The 22560-nt window shown below is 35.5% G+C and overlaps 1 protein-coding gene across 1 annotated transcript in view; it reads left to right on the top strand.

Moving 5' to 3' along the window:
• Window positions 1-20671, top strand: part of SLC16A7 (solute carrier family 16 member 7) — a 75801-nt gene extending 55130 nt beyond the window's left edge. The window contains exons 3-5 of the mRNA XM_018080412.2: window positions 13588-13731; window positions 15357-16169; window positions 18745-20671. Of these exons, the coding sequence (XP_017935901.1) occupies window positions 13588-13731; window positions 15357-16169; window positions 18745-19016 (1229 nt within the window). The 3' untranslated portion in view covers window positions 19017-20671. The remainder of the gene's footprint in view (window positions 1-13587; window positions 13732-15356; window positions 16170-18744) is intronic.
• The last annotated feature ends 1889 nt before the right edge of the window (window positions 20672-22560 follow it).

The following is a 22560-nucleotide window of genomic DNA, read 5'->3' as shown; positions in this document are numbered from 1 at the left end:
TGATTTAGAAGCACTTTATATTTACTTACTCAAATGTAAACAGTAGCCTGAGTGCAAAGCACTTGACCCTATGCTCAGAGAAACAGAGCTGATGTGGCAAATGGAATTAAGAACAAATTTGTATCATGGAATTTCTTCCAGACTATTTCACTTGATGTTACAAAAAATTTACCTGACAAGGTGTTCAGATATACATATTGCCTAGATCAGTCAAAGTTCTAACCAATTGCTTTCCAGTAAGATGTATTATCACTTACTAAAGAAACATAGATCTTCCTGTAGGAAGAAAGTAATCCTTTCCTCAGTAAACCTAAGTAATATTCTCCTCACAGGCACAGATTTTAAATCCTTGCAGAAGCAGGTATGTTTCACTGGATTATTTTAATATGTTCTTGCTGAAGAATGTCAACGTAACTCTTCAGATGAAAGGTGGCTTTAGGAATGCATGATATTTAGGCACAATCTGTAATACAAATAATGAGAAGCCTATATTTTAATGGGCACTAATTTATTATTGTGAATTTATGATGCATCACAATCATTAGAAGTAACCTGCTTGACATTACTAGGTGGAGATTAAGGTTTTTACCAGTGGCAGAAACAGCACGCAGGTAAACCTGCTTTTTAACACAATAGGTAAAAACCCCCACCTTGTTCAAAAGCCACACAAATACTATCTTCAAGCAAAAAGATGGGACTAGGTTACCAAACCACTTCATGTTGCTTTTTGCAGGAGAGCTCAAATATTCCTTGTTCATGCAAGCAGACCTGATCTAGACTTCCTACACCCCCACATTTTCAGAAGATCTTGTCTATGGAGGTGTATCCTCTGCTGGTACAAGGGAGAGGACTGCGTAGAGAACAGGATAAACGTTGTTTCCTCTCTAGTCCAGGCGAAACACAAAGGCCATAAAGACCTTTTCCCAAATCCTTCATAATATATTTCTTTTCCACTGCTTAAATCCCAGGCTTCTTATACTAATTTTTCATAACTCTTTCACTCCTCACTGGGTCATAATTTATGATAATTTTTGTTGAGTCCACAGAATAAATGCCATGTGACTCTACATAGAGAATATCTGAAAATGTGAAAGACTTGTCAAGTAAAGCTCTTTCTATTGTAGATGGAAATCTAAAAATGACAGTTCAATGGCAAATTCAACTCTGATGACAAAAAAGTATGTGAGTTGGATATAGGAACAGGCAAAGATAAACTGGCATCTACTCTGATATATAGATTAAAAAAAGGTACCATTCTCTTTCAATTTGATTGGATAGAGTTATTCAGAGACATGAATTTTGCTGTATAAGGCTAGGGAGAAACAAGGAAAATATAATGAGGAGAGAAGAAATTAGAGATCGCTCTTAAATTATTGATTAATCAGTAAATATTTTCCTGAATATTATTATTTTTAAAAAGCAGTTAAATGTGGGTTGTCTTAAGTTTAAGTAAATTGGAAAGTCATAGACTCAGAGTCATAGAGCGGTTTGGGTTAGAAGGGACCTTAAAGGTCATTTAGTTCCAACCCCCCCGAGAGAGGAAGGGACACCTTCCACTACACCAGGTTGCTCAAAGCCCCATCTGACCTGGCCTTGAACACTTCTGGGGATGGGGCATCTATTTCTCTGGGCAACCTGTGCCAGTGTCTCACCATCTTCACAGGGAAGATTTTCTTCCTAATATCTAATCTAAACCTACTCTCTTTCAGTGTGAAACCATTAGCCCTTGTTGTACAACTACATGCCCTTGTAAAAAGTCTGTTTCCATCTTTCATGTAGACTCCCTTCAGGTACTGAAAGGTCACCCTGGAGTCTTCTCTTCTCCAGGCTGAAAAATGCCAACTCTCTCAGCCTTTCCTGATAGAGAAAAAGTTCCATCCCTCTAATCATCTTCATGACCCCGATGTTATACTCTGAACTTGTGGGACACTTTCAGAATTTGTACATGTTCACTAAGTTGTCCGCGAAGTTTCCACTTCTTTAAGGGTGTTACAAAGGCTACTGCTTTAGGCACAGTTGCAATAAAAAATGCAGTGAAAAATGGAAAGCATAACGTAAGTCTTGTTACTATTTTTGATCAATAGTATAATATTTTGATAACTTTGGGCTGTTCACTATTCTAGTTTTGACTTTTTTCTTCATGTTTCTAGCCATTTAACAGTTTATATTGCTTTTAGTCTTTTTGACCTGGAAGACAATGTTACTTTACATATCATTCTATAATTTAACAGATTTTTCTCAATATAAATACATCCTATTTTTTAACTTATCTGAAAACAGGAAAAAAGCTCACAAATGAACTTCCACAAAGATTCTCAGTTTTAGTTGAAAACTAAATGTAGTTTGGAAAATACTGGGAAAAGGCAAATTCTGTGTCTGGTATTATCCCATTAATATACTACCATTGTCTGCATTTATACTCTAAATAGGTGCCAAAAACTAATGAGAATGCTTAGTTCCCATTTTATATGATATTCTTTGAAACATAAATAAATTCCCTTCACCCTTCTGGTTCCTTTACCCTTTTTCTTCTCCTTGATCCTTCCTCTTCCCCTTTCCCTCTTTCTTCCCAATCCCTCAGCATTTATTATATTGTTAAAAAGAACTGTGTCTTGTTGATACCACCTAAGGAGTCTTTCTGCTGTACTTTTTGCAACTGGGCTTGTCTATCTCACATTGGTCTTTGTAGCCAACAGCACGCTTGTAGCAAATGTGGGTAGAGCCCTTCCCAAATCTTCATGCTAGACATGATGATTAAATATTAATATTATTAAATATTTACCTTACACAGTTCTTTATAAATGATCTAATTTTGGGGTTGTAAGGGAATTTGGGAAATTCCCACACTTAAGTTTCTAAATCTTAGAAAGATTTAGCCATATGTGAAAACCACCATATGTATTTGATTGGATAGTACAAATATAAAATTATAATTAAAATTATAAAATAATGTTTTAGCATTTTTTCTATAAAACAGAGTTTAAGCTTAATGATACTAATGTGTTAAATGCCTTCAGAAATAATCTTGTTCTTGACAATGACCTAAATATGATGACTTCTCAGGACGCTTCCAAGTTATAAATTCATCTAGATTTATACCTCTCATCACATATATTCTAAATATGTAGATGAGATTTAATGATCCACTCATGATCCATAATTCACAGTAAGTGGTCCGTGAATACATCGTGGGTAGTAGACTGAGTATTTTCAACTTGAAGTTTAATTATACAGTGCAAAATTGAGACCAGAAAGGAATATGATAAAGGAGCAACTGGGAAGAAGCAAGTATCTTGTGCTTTCTCTGAAATTACATATTATTGCCTGTAACAATATATAAGGAATAATTTCTAAGCTGCGTTAGTTATAATATTATTCTGGAAGAAAACAAATACACTGTAGGATGTGCAGGATGAAAATGGGATATTGTATGAACATTAATGTGATGGGCAATTTGTAGAAGACAGAGAAATCCAAATGACAGTATTAATCTTAACTGAAATTGGCTGAATTTTTCACAGTGAATGCATTATCTAAAAAATATACTGATTTGAGTTGCAAAGAATATACCCAACATTCATAAGAACTGCTAAATAGCCTGAGCAAGGTCTTCTGAAGTATTTTCTGTGACTTTTTTGCTCTCTACAATTCTGCTAGGCTTCCAAATGACAAAGTATTATTCTGCTTCCAGGAAAAGTATCTAGAGATAATTTTAAGTAGGGGTATACAAATAGTGAATGAGAATAGGGAATAATAAATAGGAAGTGGTGAGTAATGAACATTTGTGAATATTGTGTTCACATATGTATACACGGATTTTCAGAAAAGACAGTCATTCCTCAAAGAGAAAGAAATTAAGAAGGAAAACCTTTGTAACTATCTAATAACATAGTCAAGGAAAATGTCTATGAAGAATTTAAAAAAAAACTGTTTGGGTTTTTTTTAGTAGGGTTTTTGGGGGGGGTGTTTTGCCCTTTTTTTGTTTGGTTGGGGTTATTTTGGTTTTGTTTTTTTTTTTAGTTCCCAACAATTATCTCTGATATTAACAACATATCCCTTATTTTCAAGTTGCTATAATGGTAATTGTGACAGTAGATACTGTAATCTCTCTTTCTTTTCAGTTTTATGATCTGCAGAAAATTGTGTCCCCTTTGTAAGAGCAGAATATACGGAACGTGTTTAGCAGTCTAGTTCATACATATTTAGCAATGTAAAGACAAACTTGATAGCTAAAAATTGTAATCTGCTTTGGCAAGGCACAAAGTACTAAACACTAAGTGTTCAGTTACAAATTTTCAAGTTCCTCGGAACTGAAAGAGTTAGTTCAGAAGGTTTCCGGTGAAAAATACTTACAAATGGGATAAGTACCTTCTATTATCCCAGGAAAAAAAACCCTCGTTTTTGTCATTAGGAGTCCAACAACCAAACAAGGAAAAGTGTTGGTTTTTTTTTTATTTTTATGGATGTGTTTGTGTGAATATGTAGCCTCCATGTCTGGGTAAAGCAGTTTTTTAGTAAGATTATTTTTGAGACAGAAAAACTATTAGATAGAAATATTGGATAGCTATGAGTGAACCTCAGGTTTCTGATTAGTAGTAATTTCTCTTTGTTCCCTGAAAGTAGACATACTAGGATTTATTTTAATATTTTCAGAAATGTGATGCTTCTTTCAATACATGTGCTAAAACACAGATATTACCAAATTGAACTAAACCTTTCCCTTGCAACCATTCACAGAGAAAGAAGGAGCAGCCACTGATGAATGGATAACGCTTCAAAGATGAGACCTGTGAAAGAAAATCACTACACATTTTCATGAGCAATTTGAGTTATGCCTCATTAAATTCCTGCTGAATCCCTGAAAGGGGTGCAAATTTAATTTATTATTAATACCTTGTATATTCTATACTGCTATAGGTAATTACATTTATTAATATTTATATATTAATATTATTATCTTTACTGTATTTCTAGGGGAGAAAAGTCAGGAAGTCCTTGTTTGGTCTTCCATTTGAAGAAGTAACTTTTAATGGCGCAGGTTGTGAATTCCACAGTAATATTATTTAAGTGAAATCCCCAGCACATTTTTTGAGGTTTTCGATTCCTGCAAGCCTGTGAAGTCCTGAGGAGTTAATTGCTGTTAAATACTAAGCTTTAAAATTAATTGGTTTTTATTCTGGAGAAAAATTTCATTCATTCTTCCCAGCACTTCGTATTTGCTACTGAATTTTCTAATGTTTATATTGATACACTATATGCTCAAGTTACAAGCTGATTGCTTTGGTTTTCTGGGAAGAAAAGAACATTTTTTTGAGAAGGTAATTTGCAATGAAATATCATGTGCTGATACTATTTTCATCTATCTCAATTACAGAGGCTTGCAGATCTGTGCCTGGTGTTACAATATGTCTATTTATATACAACTCTCTTATAGGTGCTTTAGTTCCATCTCATCACTAGCTTGTTCCCTCCTTTCTTCTTTCTTGTTTGTCACCTTTTTCTAGATTGAAAGACTACTTTTTGCAAATATCTATGCACAGGCATCACTTTACTCGGTAATACTGAAGGTAACAGGAAAACGAATAAAAGGAGAGTTAAAAAATGCTGAAATATTTTGCTGCATCTGATTCCCATTCACAGCTTTTTTAGTCAGTGATCATATATGCTTCTGAAATCTGCTGAGTGTTCAGCAGCTCATAGAGTTAGACAAATTTCCTATTAAATATGATGAAGTTTGATATTGCTCATTTCAAAAGAAAGGTCGTAATTTCTCTTAAAGTCTTCTGCGTTGTGATCAAGTGTTTTAGCCTTTCGTGAAAAAAATTCTGCAGCAGAGCATGCAAAACATAATTAATTCAAAGCATTGATACGTATCCATGAAAATAATAATCAGCTTGGCTACTCCTTGATTAAAAACAGGGCATTTTTCCAACTTTTTAAAATTCATAGATATAGAGTAATTTGCTAACTTGAAGATGTTTTCTAAATTACATGGCCCATAATTCCATACACATTCACACCCTAGCAAACAAGGAAAAAAACTTGTAAGCTAAACAACAGCTTTAATCAAAATACGTACTACCCTTGGTTCATGTCTCTGATGTATCACTGGAAAACAAACATAAAATACCAAGGCAGATCAGAGATCTGTAGTTCTTCCATAAAAGCAATACATTTAGAGCAAGTTCTAGCACCACTGATTGCTCATTTTGTTTCTTCTGAACATTTCAGGAAAAAGACAGCTTATATCTGCAGTCAGACATATGTTTTTCTGACTTAAACACATCAGTTCAAAATTATCAAAGGTAACTTTTTTGGGAGGAGGAACCATGAAGAATTACTATGTTTCATATAAACGTCCTAAGGACTAGCTGAAGGTCAAATTAATCTTCATTAGAGATCAAGGATAAAAACTTGATAGACTTCAAGGCTCCTTCAGGACACAAGTGAGAATGTGAGCATTCAGGGTAATGACACTGAGGAAATGTAGTTAAGAAGTGGTGAGCAAAATGTGATGGATGGTTGAATGACTAACTGCATCCTCCCTGGCAGGTTGTACTTTCAGCTGCTGAGCTATCCTAACTCATAGTCTAGCAACCCATTTCTGTTTGGTGGTATTTATTGCAAGAGCATTTTTTTCCTCTTTGCTTTCTGTCAAGGTTATTATATTATCCAGGTTTATGGAATCAGAGCAGCTAGTTGTAAATGTTATATGAAATGCAAAAAAAAAATTCTGCCAAATGCACAGAGGAACTACAGAGAAAGCTTTCCAACAATTGTTGAACTATGTTACTTTCATTGATGTTACACAAACACATAGGATATGTCAGAAATGCAAGTTGCCATTCCCAGAAACATTATAAATAATCTAACATAAAAATAGGTGCATGACATTTTAAAATTTACAAATTTATTGATATTATTTTTATATTTTTTTCTGTCTGCCTTCTCTAAAGCCTGCCCAAGAGTACTGAAAGAATTTAGCCAAAGGTTTTTGAACTAGAGATAAGACTGTCATGGAATGCTTAGTAATTTGACTTAGTCCTGCTTGAGAAAAACAGCATATTTTGAAGGTTTTTTCCAGCTTAATGAACAGGTTTTAAACATGTTCAGAATCAATTTTGAGTTGCCTTTCCTCTGAATGCCAGAGATAGCAGTCCAATAGCAGTACTAAGTATTTGCTTAAAGCCGTTGCAGTTGAATGAGTTTTTGCAAGTGGACTTTATATTTTATAAATAAAAAATAAGAAAAAAAGGAAAAAAAGGGAAAGAGAAAAAGAAAGTTCAACTGATCTTAGTAAATAGTTGATACTAATATTAATTCTTGGAGCACCTTGGGTTTTTCCAGGCTTGTAGGAAACAGAAATAAAAAATAGAACTGGGATGGAAAGATATCTGCATTGACTTTTCAAAGCAGATGTCTGAAAATGTGTCACATTAGGTTGAGATGTGGGAGGGAGAGTGGAGCTAGGAGATTGGATTTTGGGGCTATCTCAAACCATGACAATCACTTGACAGGATGGAATCTACAATGTAGCATTAGTGCGATTTGAAATAGTATATTGCATTTATTTTCAACTTCTTTCAGCTACTCCATTTAAATAAATGTCATATTGTTCAGACTGAGTCATGTTGCTTTGACTTGATGACACTGTGAGCACTGTAATGACATTGTCAATATATATTAAAAAAATTAGTGTTTTATCATGAAAGTTCATCTCTAGTTCTATACTAAAATTAATGCAGGTGTAAAAATAAAAACCATAAATGCACTGGCAATATGCGAAACAAATTACAGAATGATCTTTAATTATATCACTGCATTACAGCAATGAGAAATCATACTAGGACAAATGGAACAGATCCTCCTGGAAGCTGTGCTAAGGTACATGAAGGACAGGGAGGTTATTTGAGACAGCCAACATGGCTTTGCCAAGGGCAAGGCTTGCCTGACTATTTGGCCTTCTATTATGGAGTGGCCGTATCAGTGGACAAGGGAAGGGTTACAGATGTAGTTTATCTGGACTTCTGTAAAGCCTTTGACTTGGTACCCTACAACATCCTTCTCTCTAAATTGGAGAGAGATGGACTTGATGACTGGACTGTTAGATGGATAAGAAAGTGGTTGGACAGTCACATCCAGAGGGTAGTGGTCAATGGCTCAGAGTCATGATGGGCTAGGTGATGTTTAAGGTCCCTTCCAACCCGTGCCATTCTATGACTCTATGATTGTTTGATCTAGTTCCAACCCCACTGCCATAGACAGGGACACCTCCCACTAGACCAGGTTGCTCAAAGCCCCATCCAGCCTGGCCTTGAACACTCGCAGGATGGGGCATCCACAGCTTCTCTGGGCAACTCTTTCCAGTGCCTCACCACCCTCACAAGGACGATTTTCTTCCTGGTATCTAATCTAAACCTGCTCTCTCTCAGTATGAAGCCATTCCCCCTTGTCCTATCGCTACAGGCCCTTGCAAAAACTTTTTCCCCATCTTTCTTATAGGCTCCTTCCAGGTACTGTAAGGCCATAATTAGGTCATCCCAAAGCCTTCTCTTTTCTAGGCCAAACAATCTCAATTCTCTTAGCCTTTCCTCATAGCAGAGGTGCTCCATCCTTCTAATCATCTTGAGGTCCCTTCCAACCTAGGAAATTCTATGATTCTGCAAAGTAAATTAAACACTAAAACGTAGATTATATGCTTCTAAAAAAACTTTCATTCCTACAATGAATATACGTATAAATTAGATCCAAAGATGACCTCATTATGGATGTAAAAGACAATGATGACAGTTTGATACTGCTTGTATCCAATTGCTGCTATTATAACCATTCTGACTAGTTATTATACATTTTTTCATCCCTCAGAGAAAGTATTGACTATTTATGGGAGAACTGTCTAAAGTATTTCTTTTTTCATTTTGGTAAGAAAAACATTGATGAAAAAGAAAAGGCAGCAAGAATTCAAGTGTCCTAGATTCTATTATAGTTGCTGTCTTATTCCTTCTCACAGCCTGGTCATTTGCCTGAAACGGAAAGATATAAAACAAAAATACAGCTGGGAGAGTGTTAGCATATTATGATAATGATCTTAAATTTGGTTTACAGAGTGTATAATCTTTTGTGGCTGATGGTTTGTAGGTGTTAAGGGAGAGATCAGAATAAATATTCTTGTGGGTCTCCTGACTTAACATCTGTTACTTCAGGCTTCGGGAAAGTAGATTCCAAGATCCAGCAGTGCTTCAGTACATTAATATGCATTAATGTATAGCAAGATTCTGGCAGGGTTAGAGTATATAAACAGCTTAATCTTCCTTTAGCTAAGAAGAAAAAATATGCGAGAAATATAGCCATGCTGGCATACGAGTATTGCTTAAATAATTGTAGAAGATATTACATGTGAAATGAAATTTGTACATGGCTATAACACATATGATGTCAAGCAAACAGCTGGAATTTATGTAGATTCGTCTATGTAAAGGTATGAATATGCAGTGTTTTACAAGTGTATGCACAGATGTCAGAAGAAAATTTTCAACCTACTTATCAGATTGAAAGGGTTCCTAGATAATTTAGGGAGCTTAAACTGACTTTGTGGCTTATGGAACAATTAATATTCCCCACATGCACAAATTTTAAATCAAAATACTGGAATACACATAAAGAAAACTTCAAATTAAGTGGAGCTGTGGTCGTAAATACACATAGCTAACTTAAGGAAAACATCTCAAAGAGAGTATTATGTTTAAAGGAATTTTCAGTTCATCATACAGTCCAGATTTGGGTCATTTGGTAGTACAGAGTCAGACTGCTTTGCCTTTCCTCTTGTGGCTTCATCCACTGCCTACCTAAATTAATAAATCCATATTTGAACTCAGCCATCAGGTCTTGTAGGTGAAGATAACATTACCTGCTTTGATCTGAAGATCTGTAACTGGCCTGGTGGTCCTGACCTAACTGCCACAGTGAAGACAGGCAGAGATGCAGTTTTCTTGTTCCTGATAAGGAACTGTCTGCACAATGATTTCCCTTAAAGGAGAGGGGAACTTAACATTTCTAGACAACTCTCAGAAAATGCAACCAACCAAACACTAAAAACAAATTTCTTCCCTAAACCCCTAAACAAACAAGACTGCCTCATTTTCCTGCAAGTCAGGAGAAAAAAGGAAGGGTTGATGGAACTGTTTTAAAATATATTAATGTTTTAGTCAGTGCTCCCTTGGAGTGAATATTAGAGAAGAGCTTTGATTATGGTTGGAAAACTTTTGTCAGTGCATGCTGTCTTTTTGATTCATAATTTTATTTAAAATGCTAAAAATATAGCAATAGCGTACAACAATCTTTTCTAATGTCATTCTTCTCTTTTCAACACTTGATATCTGTGTGTGGTTTTTTACATCATCTTTTTCATTTGCTCTCACAGCTTTCTTTCTGGCTTTTCTTGCTGTCTTTGTTTAATGGGAAACCAAACAGACTGCTAACAAGTCTATCTACATCATACCTGAAGTATTTGTGTAAGGGTACAATTCCAAATCCTGTCTGTAGTGAATGAATTTAGAAATAGTATGGTCAATTATTTCCCTGCTACGATACCTCTTTCCTGTGGAGTATTTACAGGACAATGGACACTTTGTGAACAATCCATACGACCAGCTCTGAGGAGCAGTAGGCCTCACTTGAGGCCTCACATAACTTTGGAGGTTATTAAAAGAATAGTTTATAGTTGCAAGTTGTGTGAAACTGTGTTTATAGTTGCAAGTTAAGGGAAAACTGTGTGTATGTGACCGATAAAAAGAAAGCTGAAAAGTCCCTGAGGTGGATTGGTAGGAGGGACTTTGGGCGGTGCAAATGACGTCAGGACACGTGGACAGGGCATCGGGACCAATGAACTAAAGGCATGAAGCGCGTGCACGGACTGAGCTGTCCAATCGCTTTGTTGTAATCACGTACCCAGAAGGAGCTGAGTGTATAAAAGCTAACTCATTTAAATAATAAACTGAACATCGTTTGATCATATTGATTGTCTGTGCGTTGTTTCTGAACTCCTGCCACTGCGCTTTCCTACATTTTTCTGTGTCTCATCAAAGGAACATTTTAAGTAAGACTACAGCAAGGCAACATTTATTGCAACGCTAATTCGAGAGAAGGTTGGAATGTTAACAAACATTAAACAAATGTTTCATTTTCAATTTTGTAAATATTTCCGTCTCAGCACAGGAAGAAGAACTTGGAAATAATTTTTAAAATAATTTTTTAAATCATTATTTTGATATTTTTTAAGTGAAATACTGTTATTGTGTTTATCAATAACAACAATTAAATATTTTTTTTAATTGCCTTAGGTTTATTTTCAAAATTATAAATATTATTTGATATTAGGTTGAAACTTTTTGCAAAGAGTTCCAGTTAAAAGGGTCTTTCTTTGACTCAGGGAAAATATTTATGTGGTTTATGTATTTCAAACAGGCTTCCTTTCTAATTCAAACATGAGCCAAACCACTGATTTTCCAAACATAGCTCTGTAAAAAAAAAAAAAATTGTAACTGAAGTTATGCTTCAGCATAGTTATGAGAGCACAATTTTATTAAGATAGAAGAAGTAAACATGATACATTTGGGATGTACTTACAGTGTAACTTCTCTGTCCTTCATGTTTCACTGCTTTCTCCATATGACCTCAAAGGGAAAAGCCTACCTTGTCACCATTCTGCTCAGTGGTTCCCCCCAAATGGAAGTAAAGAAATGTTAGATATGTCATCATATAAGCTGTTGGTTACATGTTTTAATGCTTCGTGTTTTAAAGTCTTTTAATAAATCCCTGGAGTATTGTCTATTTGGTGGTCCATTCCATGCTGAGGATGTTTAAGTCTGTTGATTTCAATATATGGTTATGCTTCAGCTGCAGTTCAGTGAGCAGCTGAGATCATCTCCTATGCTTCTGTCTGTTGAGATGAGTCCTAATGCCTTAAGTCTGAGAATACTTTACCTTCTCAGTAAAATAGACACCCTGTTTATCCTCTATGCCCCACCTACCTTGAACTGGGCAGGAAAATAGATTACATTTACTGGTGACAAGCTGAGTGTACTGGCCAGTGACTGTACTGCTTGGACAGGAAGCCTATAAGACCTTCCCTCGACTCCTTGGCAGCCAAGCTATTTAGTGAATGCACAAACTAAGATCTAAACATCACTCAAATCTTTGCTTTCTAGTCAAGTTAATTTCAAGTTGACCTCTGTATTCACAGAGCTATTCGAAAACACTGGCAGGCCCAGGGCAACTCTATTGTAGAAGCTTTTTTGCATAAGGAAGTAAGCTAAAACTTGATCATTTGGCACATCCTTAAAGCTTCTGTTGTTGATATTCAGGTAGTACTTAACATTTGCTGTCTGTCCATGATAATACTCTAATACATTTAAGGTAATTCAAAGAGTGGAGTCTATAATAACATGATGCCTGTGAAAGCACACTTTTAAACTTGGCTGGATTTGGCTTTTTCAAAACATGGAGTTTCTGGCATTTATTCCTTTAGATATTTTTTAAAAAATACTACTGTTAGTGGTACTGTTGCTAGTGCATGATTTGCAGTGAATCAGCTGCAGAGCATGGCATTCTACTTTATACCATGTACCTACTTTATCTTAAGTTTGAAACGCATTGATTTTATAATATTGGGTTGGTTTGGATTTTTTTTCCTTTTTTTGAATTGGGTAAGTTTAGTTATTGCAAAAGCAAGACTATTTGTAATGGTTTGGGCCAAATATAGTGCAGTCAGATGCTATGGAAATTTACCTTAAGAGCCTTGACAACCTCTTAATCTTGATATGTAGCACACCATCTATTCTAGTCATGGTCATTTAAAAAACATATAACGCATGTCATGCTAAATTGCACACTAGATGTTTGTTTAGTATGGATGCAATTAAACCATAAACTGAATTGCAATTAAAACTGAAAAATAGACCTGTAGCAATATTTTCAAAGTTTATAGGTCTTTATGCTAAACCACATTTTAGATTTTTCCAAACAACTTATAGTCATCTTACTGCCTGTTAACACTCCCCTCTTGATGAGGTAAGGGAAAATGGGCCGCAGGGGCCCATTCTGATTTGACAAGCTTTAAGTTTTAAGCTTATATATGGTTCCAAGTAGGGATGCAGGACATGCTGCAGTATTAAGGGCAGGTTTTAGTTTGCTGTGCCTGGAGATTCATTCCTCCTGCTCTGTGAATTGTTTTGATATCTGTCTCATACTTGAAATTCTTCCATCCTCGCACTTTCAAAACTTCCACTGACCAATCTCAGTATTGATTACTCATTAACTGTAACAATCCTTCTTGGTTGTTTGATATCTTTAATCTTTTTGTCCATCTCCATAATTAATCAATATTTATATTGTCATGGAGACAATATATCCACATCCAGGGTCATGCATCTGCAAATTCACAGAGTATGTTTGTAAGACAGACTGGTATAGAAACAGCTTAACGCTTTCCCAGATCGAAGAGGAAAGCATTTCAACATATTGTAAATACAAAGACATGTATGACAGAGTTACCTGTTACCTGTCATTGCATTTTCTTTCTACCAACAGGTCCCATAAGCAGCATTTTGGTGAATAAGTATGGTAGCCGGCCTGTGATGATAGCAGGTGGTATCCTGTGTTCATTTGGAATGATTGCAAGCTCTTTCTGCAATAGCGTCCTTGAACTATATATATGTATTGGTGTGGTTGGAGGTAAGAGTCCTGTTTAAAAGGTTATATTATATGTTGTTATATGTTGTTATATTAAATTACATATATTATTATACAAAATTATTTCTAATAATGTTCTACCAATGAGCCTTACTGATCAAGAATCCTCTGTGCATAGAGGCAATCCAAGAAGGTAGCAAGATCAGTTAATTTCAGCTACCTGAACTATCTACTCCTTTAAATTAGCTGGTAGGCTGTTAAATTATTTCTTTTGATAATTCAGAAGCAACTCATGAATTTATTCAGTCAATGATGTATGTATGGACTGTTCCACACTGCACTATAATAATGGTATAAAAATTGATTGGCTTGTGACAACACTTATTACAGTCATTTGTGTACAATTTCACATTCATTCTTCTAGCTTTCTATCATGTTGCACTGCAAGCAGGTTGAGAGATGCTAGTAGAATTTTAGTAAAATTGTGAAAGCTTGTACCACTTTTCTTTAGGTTTGTACATACATATAGTCTTTCAGAAAAGTATAAACTTTCAGTGCAATACTTTTCTGTTTAAAATCCGCCCAGTGTCAATAATGAAATTATTCATAGTCATCTATCTGAGGCCTAGATATTGCCTAAAGCAATGAACTAAAGTTATCGCAATGCCAGTGAATTAAATAACCTCCTTTTCAAAAGTTGTGGGGTTTTTTTAAATTCCCTTCTGAGAATAAGGAAGGCGAGGAGAAATATCAACAGGTAATAAATGAATGTATATTACATAAGAATATGTATTATTATGAATTGTATATTCAAGCTCATCTTTCTTTATGTTGGGACTAAAGGAGTCCTTCTTTATTTAGTGATTAATACTTAAATTTCTTACTTTTGATATCCTAAACTCAGGACCACTGAAAGAATAAAGTCAGAGTCCAGGAATGGACCATCAGAGAAGAAAACTTCAGTGCCATCAAGCAGATGCAAAGCTACTTATATCTTATTGCCCAGATGTCTTTATAGAGAGAGAAGACCTAGAGGTTCAGCTTAGGGTTCAGCTTATACATTCAGCTGATGTGGATGGGTGATCTGATCCGATGTGTGTCCTCTGTAACTCTTCCACTATTAGTGATGACATGGGGAACGGGAGCTGAATATGCTCTACAATAATTTGCTATTTTAAGCTCCAGTTTAGTAGACAACTTGGATCTTAATTAGGGTTGGAAAAAAAAAAATAGGAGATTTATGCATTTAAATACACCCTGCATTCATTATAGCTGAGGCGACATTTAATAACTTTGATAAAATGAGCCAAGAGAGAATTGCATTATAGCTTAGCAAATATAAAAGTGATGAGTCAAGACATTGGTAACCATAATTCCTCTCAATGTGATTGCCCTGACTCTATCATTGCTGAAACACATCAAGGAATTTTGGCTTTTAATGCAGTGCTACAGGGGGGAATGGACCAAATGCCACCATGACACAGTCTTGACATTAACACACGTAGACGGCAATGAAACTGTATTTCATCCTCTGATGCTAGTTGGTTTTTATCTTTATTGAGAATCACTGGATTAGATAGTGGTCATTTTAAAAATAACTTGAAAGAGGTGCAATATGTTTTTCAACGCATGACCTGCAATAATATTGTCTTTTATGTGTTGTTTAGGTCTGGGTTTAGCATTCAACTTACAGCCTGCCTTAACCATGATTGGCAAGTATTTCTATAAGAAGCGTCCCATTGCTAATGGATTGGCCATGGCTGGAAGTCCAGTGTTTCTGAGCACATTGGCACCTCTCAATCAATTCCTCTTTAATGCTTTTGGCTGGAAAGGAAGCTTTCTTATTCTGGGAGGACTTCTTTTGAACTGCTGTGTGGCTGGGTCGCTTATGAGACCTGTTGGACCGAAAAAAGTCCCGACTGTGAAAAAAGATGTTGAAAAAGGCACAGGAGATTCTGCCTTGCACAAAAACAACAAGAAGTCTTGTTGGCAAACTATGAATAAGTATCTAGATCTGTCCCTCTTCAAACACAGAGGGTTTCTGATCTATTTGTCAGGAAATGTCATTATGTTTATTGGTTTCTTTGCTCCAATAGTGTTCTTGGCTCCTTATGCCAAGCACAAGGGAATTGATGAATATTCTGCTGCTTTTTTGCTATCTATCTTAGCCTTTGTAGACATGTTTGCTAGGCCTTCAATGGGACTCGTGGCAAACTCCAGGTTTATCCGGCCAAAGATTCAGTATTTTTTTAGTTTTGCTGTCTTGTACAATGGGGTCTGTCATATCTTGTGCCCTCTGGCAAAAAATTACACTGGCTTGGTGATATATGCTGTATTTTTTGGGTTTGCATTTGGAATGGTTAGCAGCGTTCTTTTTGAGACATTGATGGACCTCGTTGGGGCTGCCAGATTTTCCAGTGCGGTTGGACTTGTCACCATTGTGGAATGTTGTCCTGTGCTCATAGGCCCTCCTCTAGGAGGTAAGAATCTATTTCTTTCCATTTTTTCAGACATTACAGCGTAATCTTGCAATTTAACATTGAATAAATATAAACATTGTTCTTAACGTTGTTTAATGTTTTTGCTATGACTAGAAGTGTACTGTAGCAGCAGTATCTTTGGGCTTTGCAGCTGCAGGTTCACATGAGAATCTAAAGGCATTTATTGTGTGCATTTGCAAAAAATAGATTAAGACTGTATCTCTACTGGCCCATAAATCCATGTGGTAAATGTATGTTTTCCTGATAGCACATAGAGCTAGTTTTGCAACCTTGAGTTACATATATTCATCTCAAATTTGCTCTTTGACAATGAAGTTCTTACTGTCTTGAATTGATTGAGTCTGTTTTTGTGAAGATCTCACAGAGTGGCTTATAAATTCTCCAACCTAGTGACAGCTCAAGGAGCAATCTCTTACACTCGCTTAAACAATTTTAGTTTGTCTACACAGAGAGGATTGACATTTCCAGAGAGAAGAAACTAGTAGGGGGGTGGCAGAAGAACAGGGGCATCCACAGTAGCCTAGGCAGGGTGCATGCATGGTGGGATTCCATCATGGAGCGTTGCGCCCTAGCATGATTACACACCACAACTCTGCTCACATTCAGTTCTTTCACATGTTCCTATAGCCAATGGATAAGGCAATTCAGAATGTGAACTGACTGAAAGATGGCAATGTTACCAACTTCTCTCTTTCAAGTGTAAGGGGAGCTTGAAGAGAGCCTAGGTGTATAGCTTAGACTACATTCATAACTTCTTGGCTTCTTGCAGCAAAAATGATGAAATCTTATGTAAAATATTTTCTATTTGCTAGCTTTTTAGTCAGTATTTAGTAATGCTGCTAGTAAGCTTTATAATTTTAAGGTCTCTGATGATATAAGAAATGAAAAGATAGATGTTCAAATCTTGTTGAGAAGCATTAGTGTGTATCTTGGTGTGTGTGTTGCAGTGTAAACCTAACAATATGAGAATACAAAGATAGTGAGATTGCCAACTTTGTGAACATATACTATACCCACATAAACACTGCCTCAGAAGTCAGCAAGATTATGTGTGCCTAAAACCATTTCTGCATATCGAAGTGTTTTAGATTACTGTCAGTATTTCTGTGAAAATAGCATTGTTGTGTGCAATTGTAAATATGCAAAAACAATTGCATATAACTCCTTTCAGTAAAATAATATTTGTACAAGTAAATTTTTAATACTTCTCAAGGCATTCCATATTTTTATCATCATTTAGCATACAAATTCATAAAAGTTGAACAAAATACATTTTTCTCACAGAGACTCTTCCTATGCCACCTAGTGGGGGGTCTGAGCCTGTGACCTCTGGAGTGCAGCCTTTTCAGTCAGGTTCTGAAATCAGTGTTAACTCTAAAGATATTAAATCTAATATTTATGGAGCAATAGCTTACACAACTATTTTTTTCAGTATATTAGCTTTTCAGGAGTTTTGAAAAACATTTGATTGTGCTATAGTTTTATGAATAATTGATTTAACTTGTTAAATAGAGACAACAAAAGGAATGAACACATGGAAAGGCTAAGTTCCAGTTTTGACTAGTTCATAGCCTTTAAAATATTATGCAGAAGTAATGCTAATTCATAATTTAATTTTTAAACATCAGTTTTATGAGACTGCTCATCAATAAAAATCAGCAAATTGCACTATTTACACTAATAAGTGAATTGTACACTTGCAGTGCTATTTTGAGTTTTTTCTAATACTAGGTTTGTGGAAAAAAAAAAAGTCTAGAATAATTTAATGACTTCTAAATGTGTATCCGGTGAATAGACTAGCATTATGTCTTCAACACAGTAAAAGCCTCTAAATACATACTAAATTGAAGTGTGAAGGTTATCCTGAGAATTTCAGTTATAGTGTAGCAGAGTTCAGAGCTAAGTACTTGGATATGTACAAATGTTGATTTGGGAATTGTGAAAATTTAGAAGGAATGGCTGATAAATGGAAAGAACTGTTATAATTTATTTTCCTTGCCATGACCAAGTTAATCACAGAGGTGTGAACGTAATTTTTACGTACAGGCCTCATAGTTTAAACCTCATCAGTTAAGCATGATGGTTGAAGGGAGAAGTCTTTCTCTTTCAGCAGTCACAGGAAAGTAAACTTGAAAAGCAGGCATTTAATGCACAGACAGCAGCCTAAGAAGGCCCATACTTCTTCATCCTATTGTGTGTATACAGCCTCAGTGAGTACCAGGCATTCCAAAACAATAGAACAATTAGAACATGAATAAAATGAAAGACTGAAAATAAAAGAGCTAAAAAACTGTCTGTCATTATTCATTAAGCTTTACTTACATTGTTCTTCAATATTCTATAATTGTCAGTGACTCCAATGACAATTTGCTGGCTTCACTAATACAGGTTTTGTTATAGTTCCACTGTCTATGTTAGAAAATTTTAACATGTTGAAAATACTTTTCTACTCCTACTTCAAAACCAAGGAATATATAGATATTTCTCCAAGAGAAGGATGTGGATTGTATTTGGCATCCTAGTCTAAATACTCTTTCTTGTCTTTGTATTTCAGGTTGGTTAGTAGATGTTACTGGTGAATATCAGTACATGTATTTTGTCTGCGGAGTGATTGTGACTGTGGCCAGTATCTGGTTGTTCATTGGCAATGCCATCAACTACAGGCTTTTGGCAAAAGAAAAGAAACTAGAAGATGAGAAGCAAAAAGCTCAGAAGAATGCTGACTCAAAGGAAGTGGAACCATTAACAAATAACGAGAATGAAGATGCTTCCAGCAGAGCCGACAAAGCTCTTGAAGATCCCTCAGAAAGAGAAACCAATATTTAATCTGCATTATAGCTCAGAAGGCAATATTTATGACTTCCATTAGGAATCAAGACACAGGCCAAGTTTTGTGGTAATAATGATCAGTCACAATATTGGATGGGAACAGATTTTGCCCTATGGCAAAACTCTAAGTTAAATTTCTATCTACAGTTTATTTATTTCAGCGATACAAAATTAAGATTACAGAGGTAGTGATTCCATGCAAAGGAATCCATCAGACTTTGACTCTGGACAATCAAGAGTCAGGTAAACCAGACTATAAAGCCTTCCAATGACAAACATTTTTGTTTCAAATGTATATCTACTACAAAAGTATCTTCTACTCTTATTTGGGAAGATACTTGCAGTCATCCTTAAAGTATGGTTAAAGTCAGTTGAAATAATCTGCCCAAACTCTACTTACCACTAATATTAAAGAGAATATAAGTTCAAAGATTTTTTTCAAAAGAGGCAGAGTACCTGACTGAAAGCACACAGAAACTCTTTTTGTATTTTGTATTCCCACTAGATAAAAAATACATTTCTGTATAAACAATTATAATGTGGATGTAAAAGTTAGGGGTAGAAGATGAACAACTAGTGGGCACCATCTCTAAAATACAATAAACAGCTGATTTATAATATATTCCAGAAGTAGTTTCCTCCTGTGATAGCTGACTACATTGTACTTCAACATACGCATTTGAACACAAAGTACATTCAGATCTCACTAATTCAAACTAAGCTAAAATCTCCCTGTACATAAAAGATTTAAACCCAAGATTTGCATTGCTAACAAGTGTGGCAATTAGTTTGATTATGCATTCCTATGTGGCTGAATGATCTGGATCAGACTGTGAAGCCTTTTTCCTAAAGGGACTAGATTCAGAATCTGCTGAAGTTAAAAGGATACTAACCCTTGGCTTTTGTGGCCCAAAACAGTTTTGTTGCAATGACTTCAAAGTAAATGCTTGGCTTTATTGGCAAGTCACTAGTTATTTGATGGTTTCCTGAGAGGAGATTTAAGGTCTAACTTCAGGTCTTTGCAGATAGGTATCTTCCTACCAGTTCCCTTTCGCATGAATTTAGTGAAAAGCTGCTGCTTTTTTTTTGTAATGCTGCTTTGAGCAAAAATGCTGCAAGGCATCTTGACAATGCCAATCTAGAAGCTTTGGGAAGGAAGCTTTGTCTGGGAGCTTTGACATATCAGTTCTGTGCAGAATATTTAGTCTTGTGTGTACAATTTCACACAGATACTCATATAAATTAAAATGTACACAATTGTCCTCCTCCTTTAGACAAAAAAAAGCATAAGTCTACAGTTTTACCTTACAGAAATCATTTAGCATTGCATTTGAAAGCTAAAAGTGCAAGCTTCTGAAGGTAATAAATGAAAATATTTCTGTTGTATTTCTAGGTAAGGAAAAGTGCTATTTGTTTTGGAGAGATGCATATAAATGCCTCAGAAATTGTGAAAATTAAGGATCTGATTCATAAAACATTTATGCACTGTTTATGCAGGATAAACTTACATTGAATTCCAGGAAAAGAATATCATTCCTTTTAGCCCTTTTCTAAGTCTCAAAAAGTTGGAAATATAGTGCACAGCTGTGGTAAACACACTTTAAAGTGCCAATAACAAAAGAAAAAAATTATTAGTAAAATTTAGCAGAGTGCTTTTAGGAAGTTATTTCTTAATATTATTATGTTCAATATGATTAATTTTTCTTCTAAGAATTTTGGTTGTGCTTATTTCAGTTTTTCTGGGTTAGCCTCTCATATACTATGATTTTCCACAGTAGTGCTGAACTTTTTAATTATCTCAGCACTGTTTTGGGGGAGAAGCATCATGAATCTACTCTCAGCATGGTACGGAAGTTAATACCTACTTTTTACCTAATTATATTCAGGAAAACCAGACATCTCTAATGAGTTCTGTAGTTTTACAGAAGCATCAGCAGCAAAATATATGCATTTCAGAATTTTGGGAGAAAATATGTTTTGGATGTTCAGATTTGAGCAGTGTTCTGTGTAAAGGAGAATGATTTAGTCCCAGTAAAATTATAGTTCTTCTCCCAGCCCCCAGCTTCAGAGAGGAAATAAATACATTGCATCTGCTAGCACCCCATGAGATGGAAGCATTGCTCTCTTTTTTGACTATACAAACATACTGAGTGCATTCCAGGACCTGTGGAGACCCCGTGTGCCCATAGCCAGAGGGTGATAAGGACTCTCATAGACACTAAGCTTTCATACAGTGAGGAATATTGGTTATAAATACTGGATTGCAAAAGAAGAACAGAAATTTTAGCTAAAGTGTAATCATCAGGAACATCAGTCTGCTCTTACAGCAACTGGTTAAAAGGCAGAGATTATTTGAAAAGAGATTAATACAGAGACTGAACAAAAATGTCTGAGGCAAAATTGTAGGTGCCTGTTATCTCTTTGCAAAAAACAGCATGAGTAAGAATACGGGGTAGAAGACAAGTGTCAGCTTTTGACTGAAGGCTGTTAAGTGTTGCTGTTGCTGAGTAAAAATGATGATTAAAAAAGTGTCTCAGGAAATATGCAGGGAATTTGCCTGTTCTATGCAGGATCTCAGAATACAATACAAAATGGCATAGGAAATAAGGGAAAAACAAGGTTCCTTGAGCCACAGACACACCTGACCACTAGTAACAAAAATTATGTTACTATCTCAGAGGAAATAAAAATTTCTATAAACCCTCTACGGAGATGCTGCTCTTTCATCTCTTGTAAAGTGTGGTAAAAAATAATAGGAATGAAAGAGCTACTTTACCACCACTGACCAATGTACAGTTTTTAATCCTGTAAGGCTAAATGATGCAGCAGACAACTGCATTTAAAGTAGGAAGACATTTCCTTACACCTCTTTCATTACTTTTCATCTTAATACTAGCAATAGAATAAAAACCATCAGCATACTCTTGATATTACTGAATATTAAAGAAGTTAAAATCCAGAGATTAATGGAGAAAATTGGAACCATATCTATGCAAAAACTGCCTTCAATTAAAAACCTGTGTCTTCCAAATAACGTGTCCTAAGGGGGCAATTGCCTCATAGTAGAGGTAGGTGATATTTCTAAAAGTAATGATAATAATAAACTGTCTTGAATCAATGATATACTGAGCAACAAAGTAGCAAAATGAGTATAACTTGCCTTCAAACCCCTGAATATCACTCTTACTTGCACAGACCTGTAATTTGTACTGTAAATCATTTCATCATTACATTTCCGCTTTTATAATTAGACCTGAGTATATAAACCATCTCTCTAAATTCCCCTGGTTTCTTTCAATTACCTCACCCTCAGTCTGAACCACTGCAGGGTCAGGACTGAGAGATTCCCCTGCCCAGTGATGAAGAAATATACCACATGCATCTGTTATGCACTATAAAAATCTGTAGTTTCTGTCAATCAGTGCAAGCAAATCCTTAATTGGTCTTATTCTCATTTATACTCATGTATAGCTCATTCTTTTCTCTGCCACAATATGACTAAGCCTAATTATCCTCTTGCTCTTATTTGATCAATCCAGAA

This window comes from Manacus vitellinus, unplaced genomic scaffold, assembly GCF_001715985.3.
Source record: "Manacus vitellinus isolate BGI_N305 unplaced genomic scaffold, ASM171598v3 scaffold_5_pilon, whole genome shotgun sequence".
NCBI lineage: Eukaryota > Metazoa > Chordata > Aves > Passeriformes > Pipridae > Manacus > Manacus vitellinus.
This window is presented reverse-complemented; position numbering and strand designations above follow the sequence as displayed.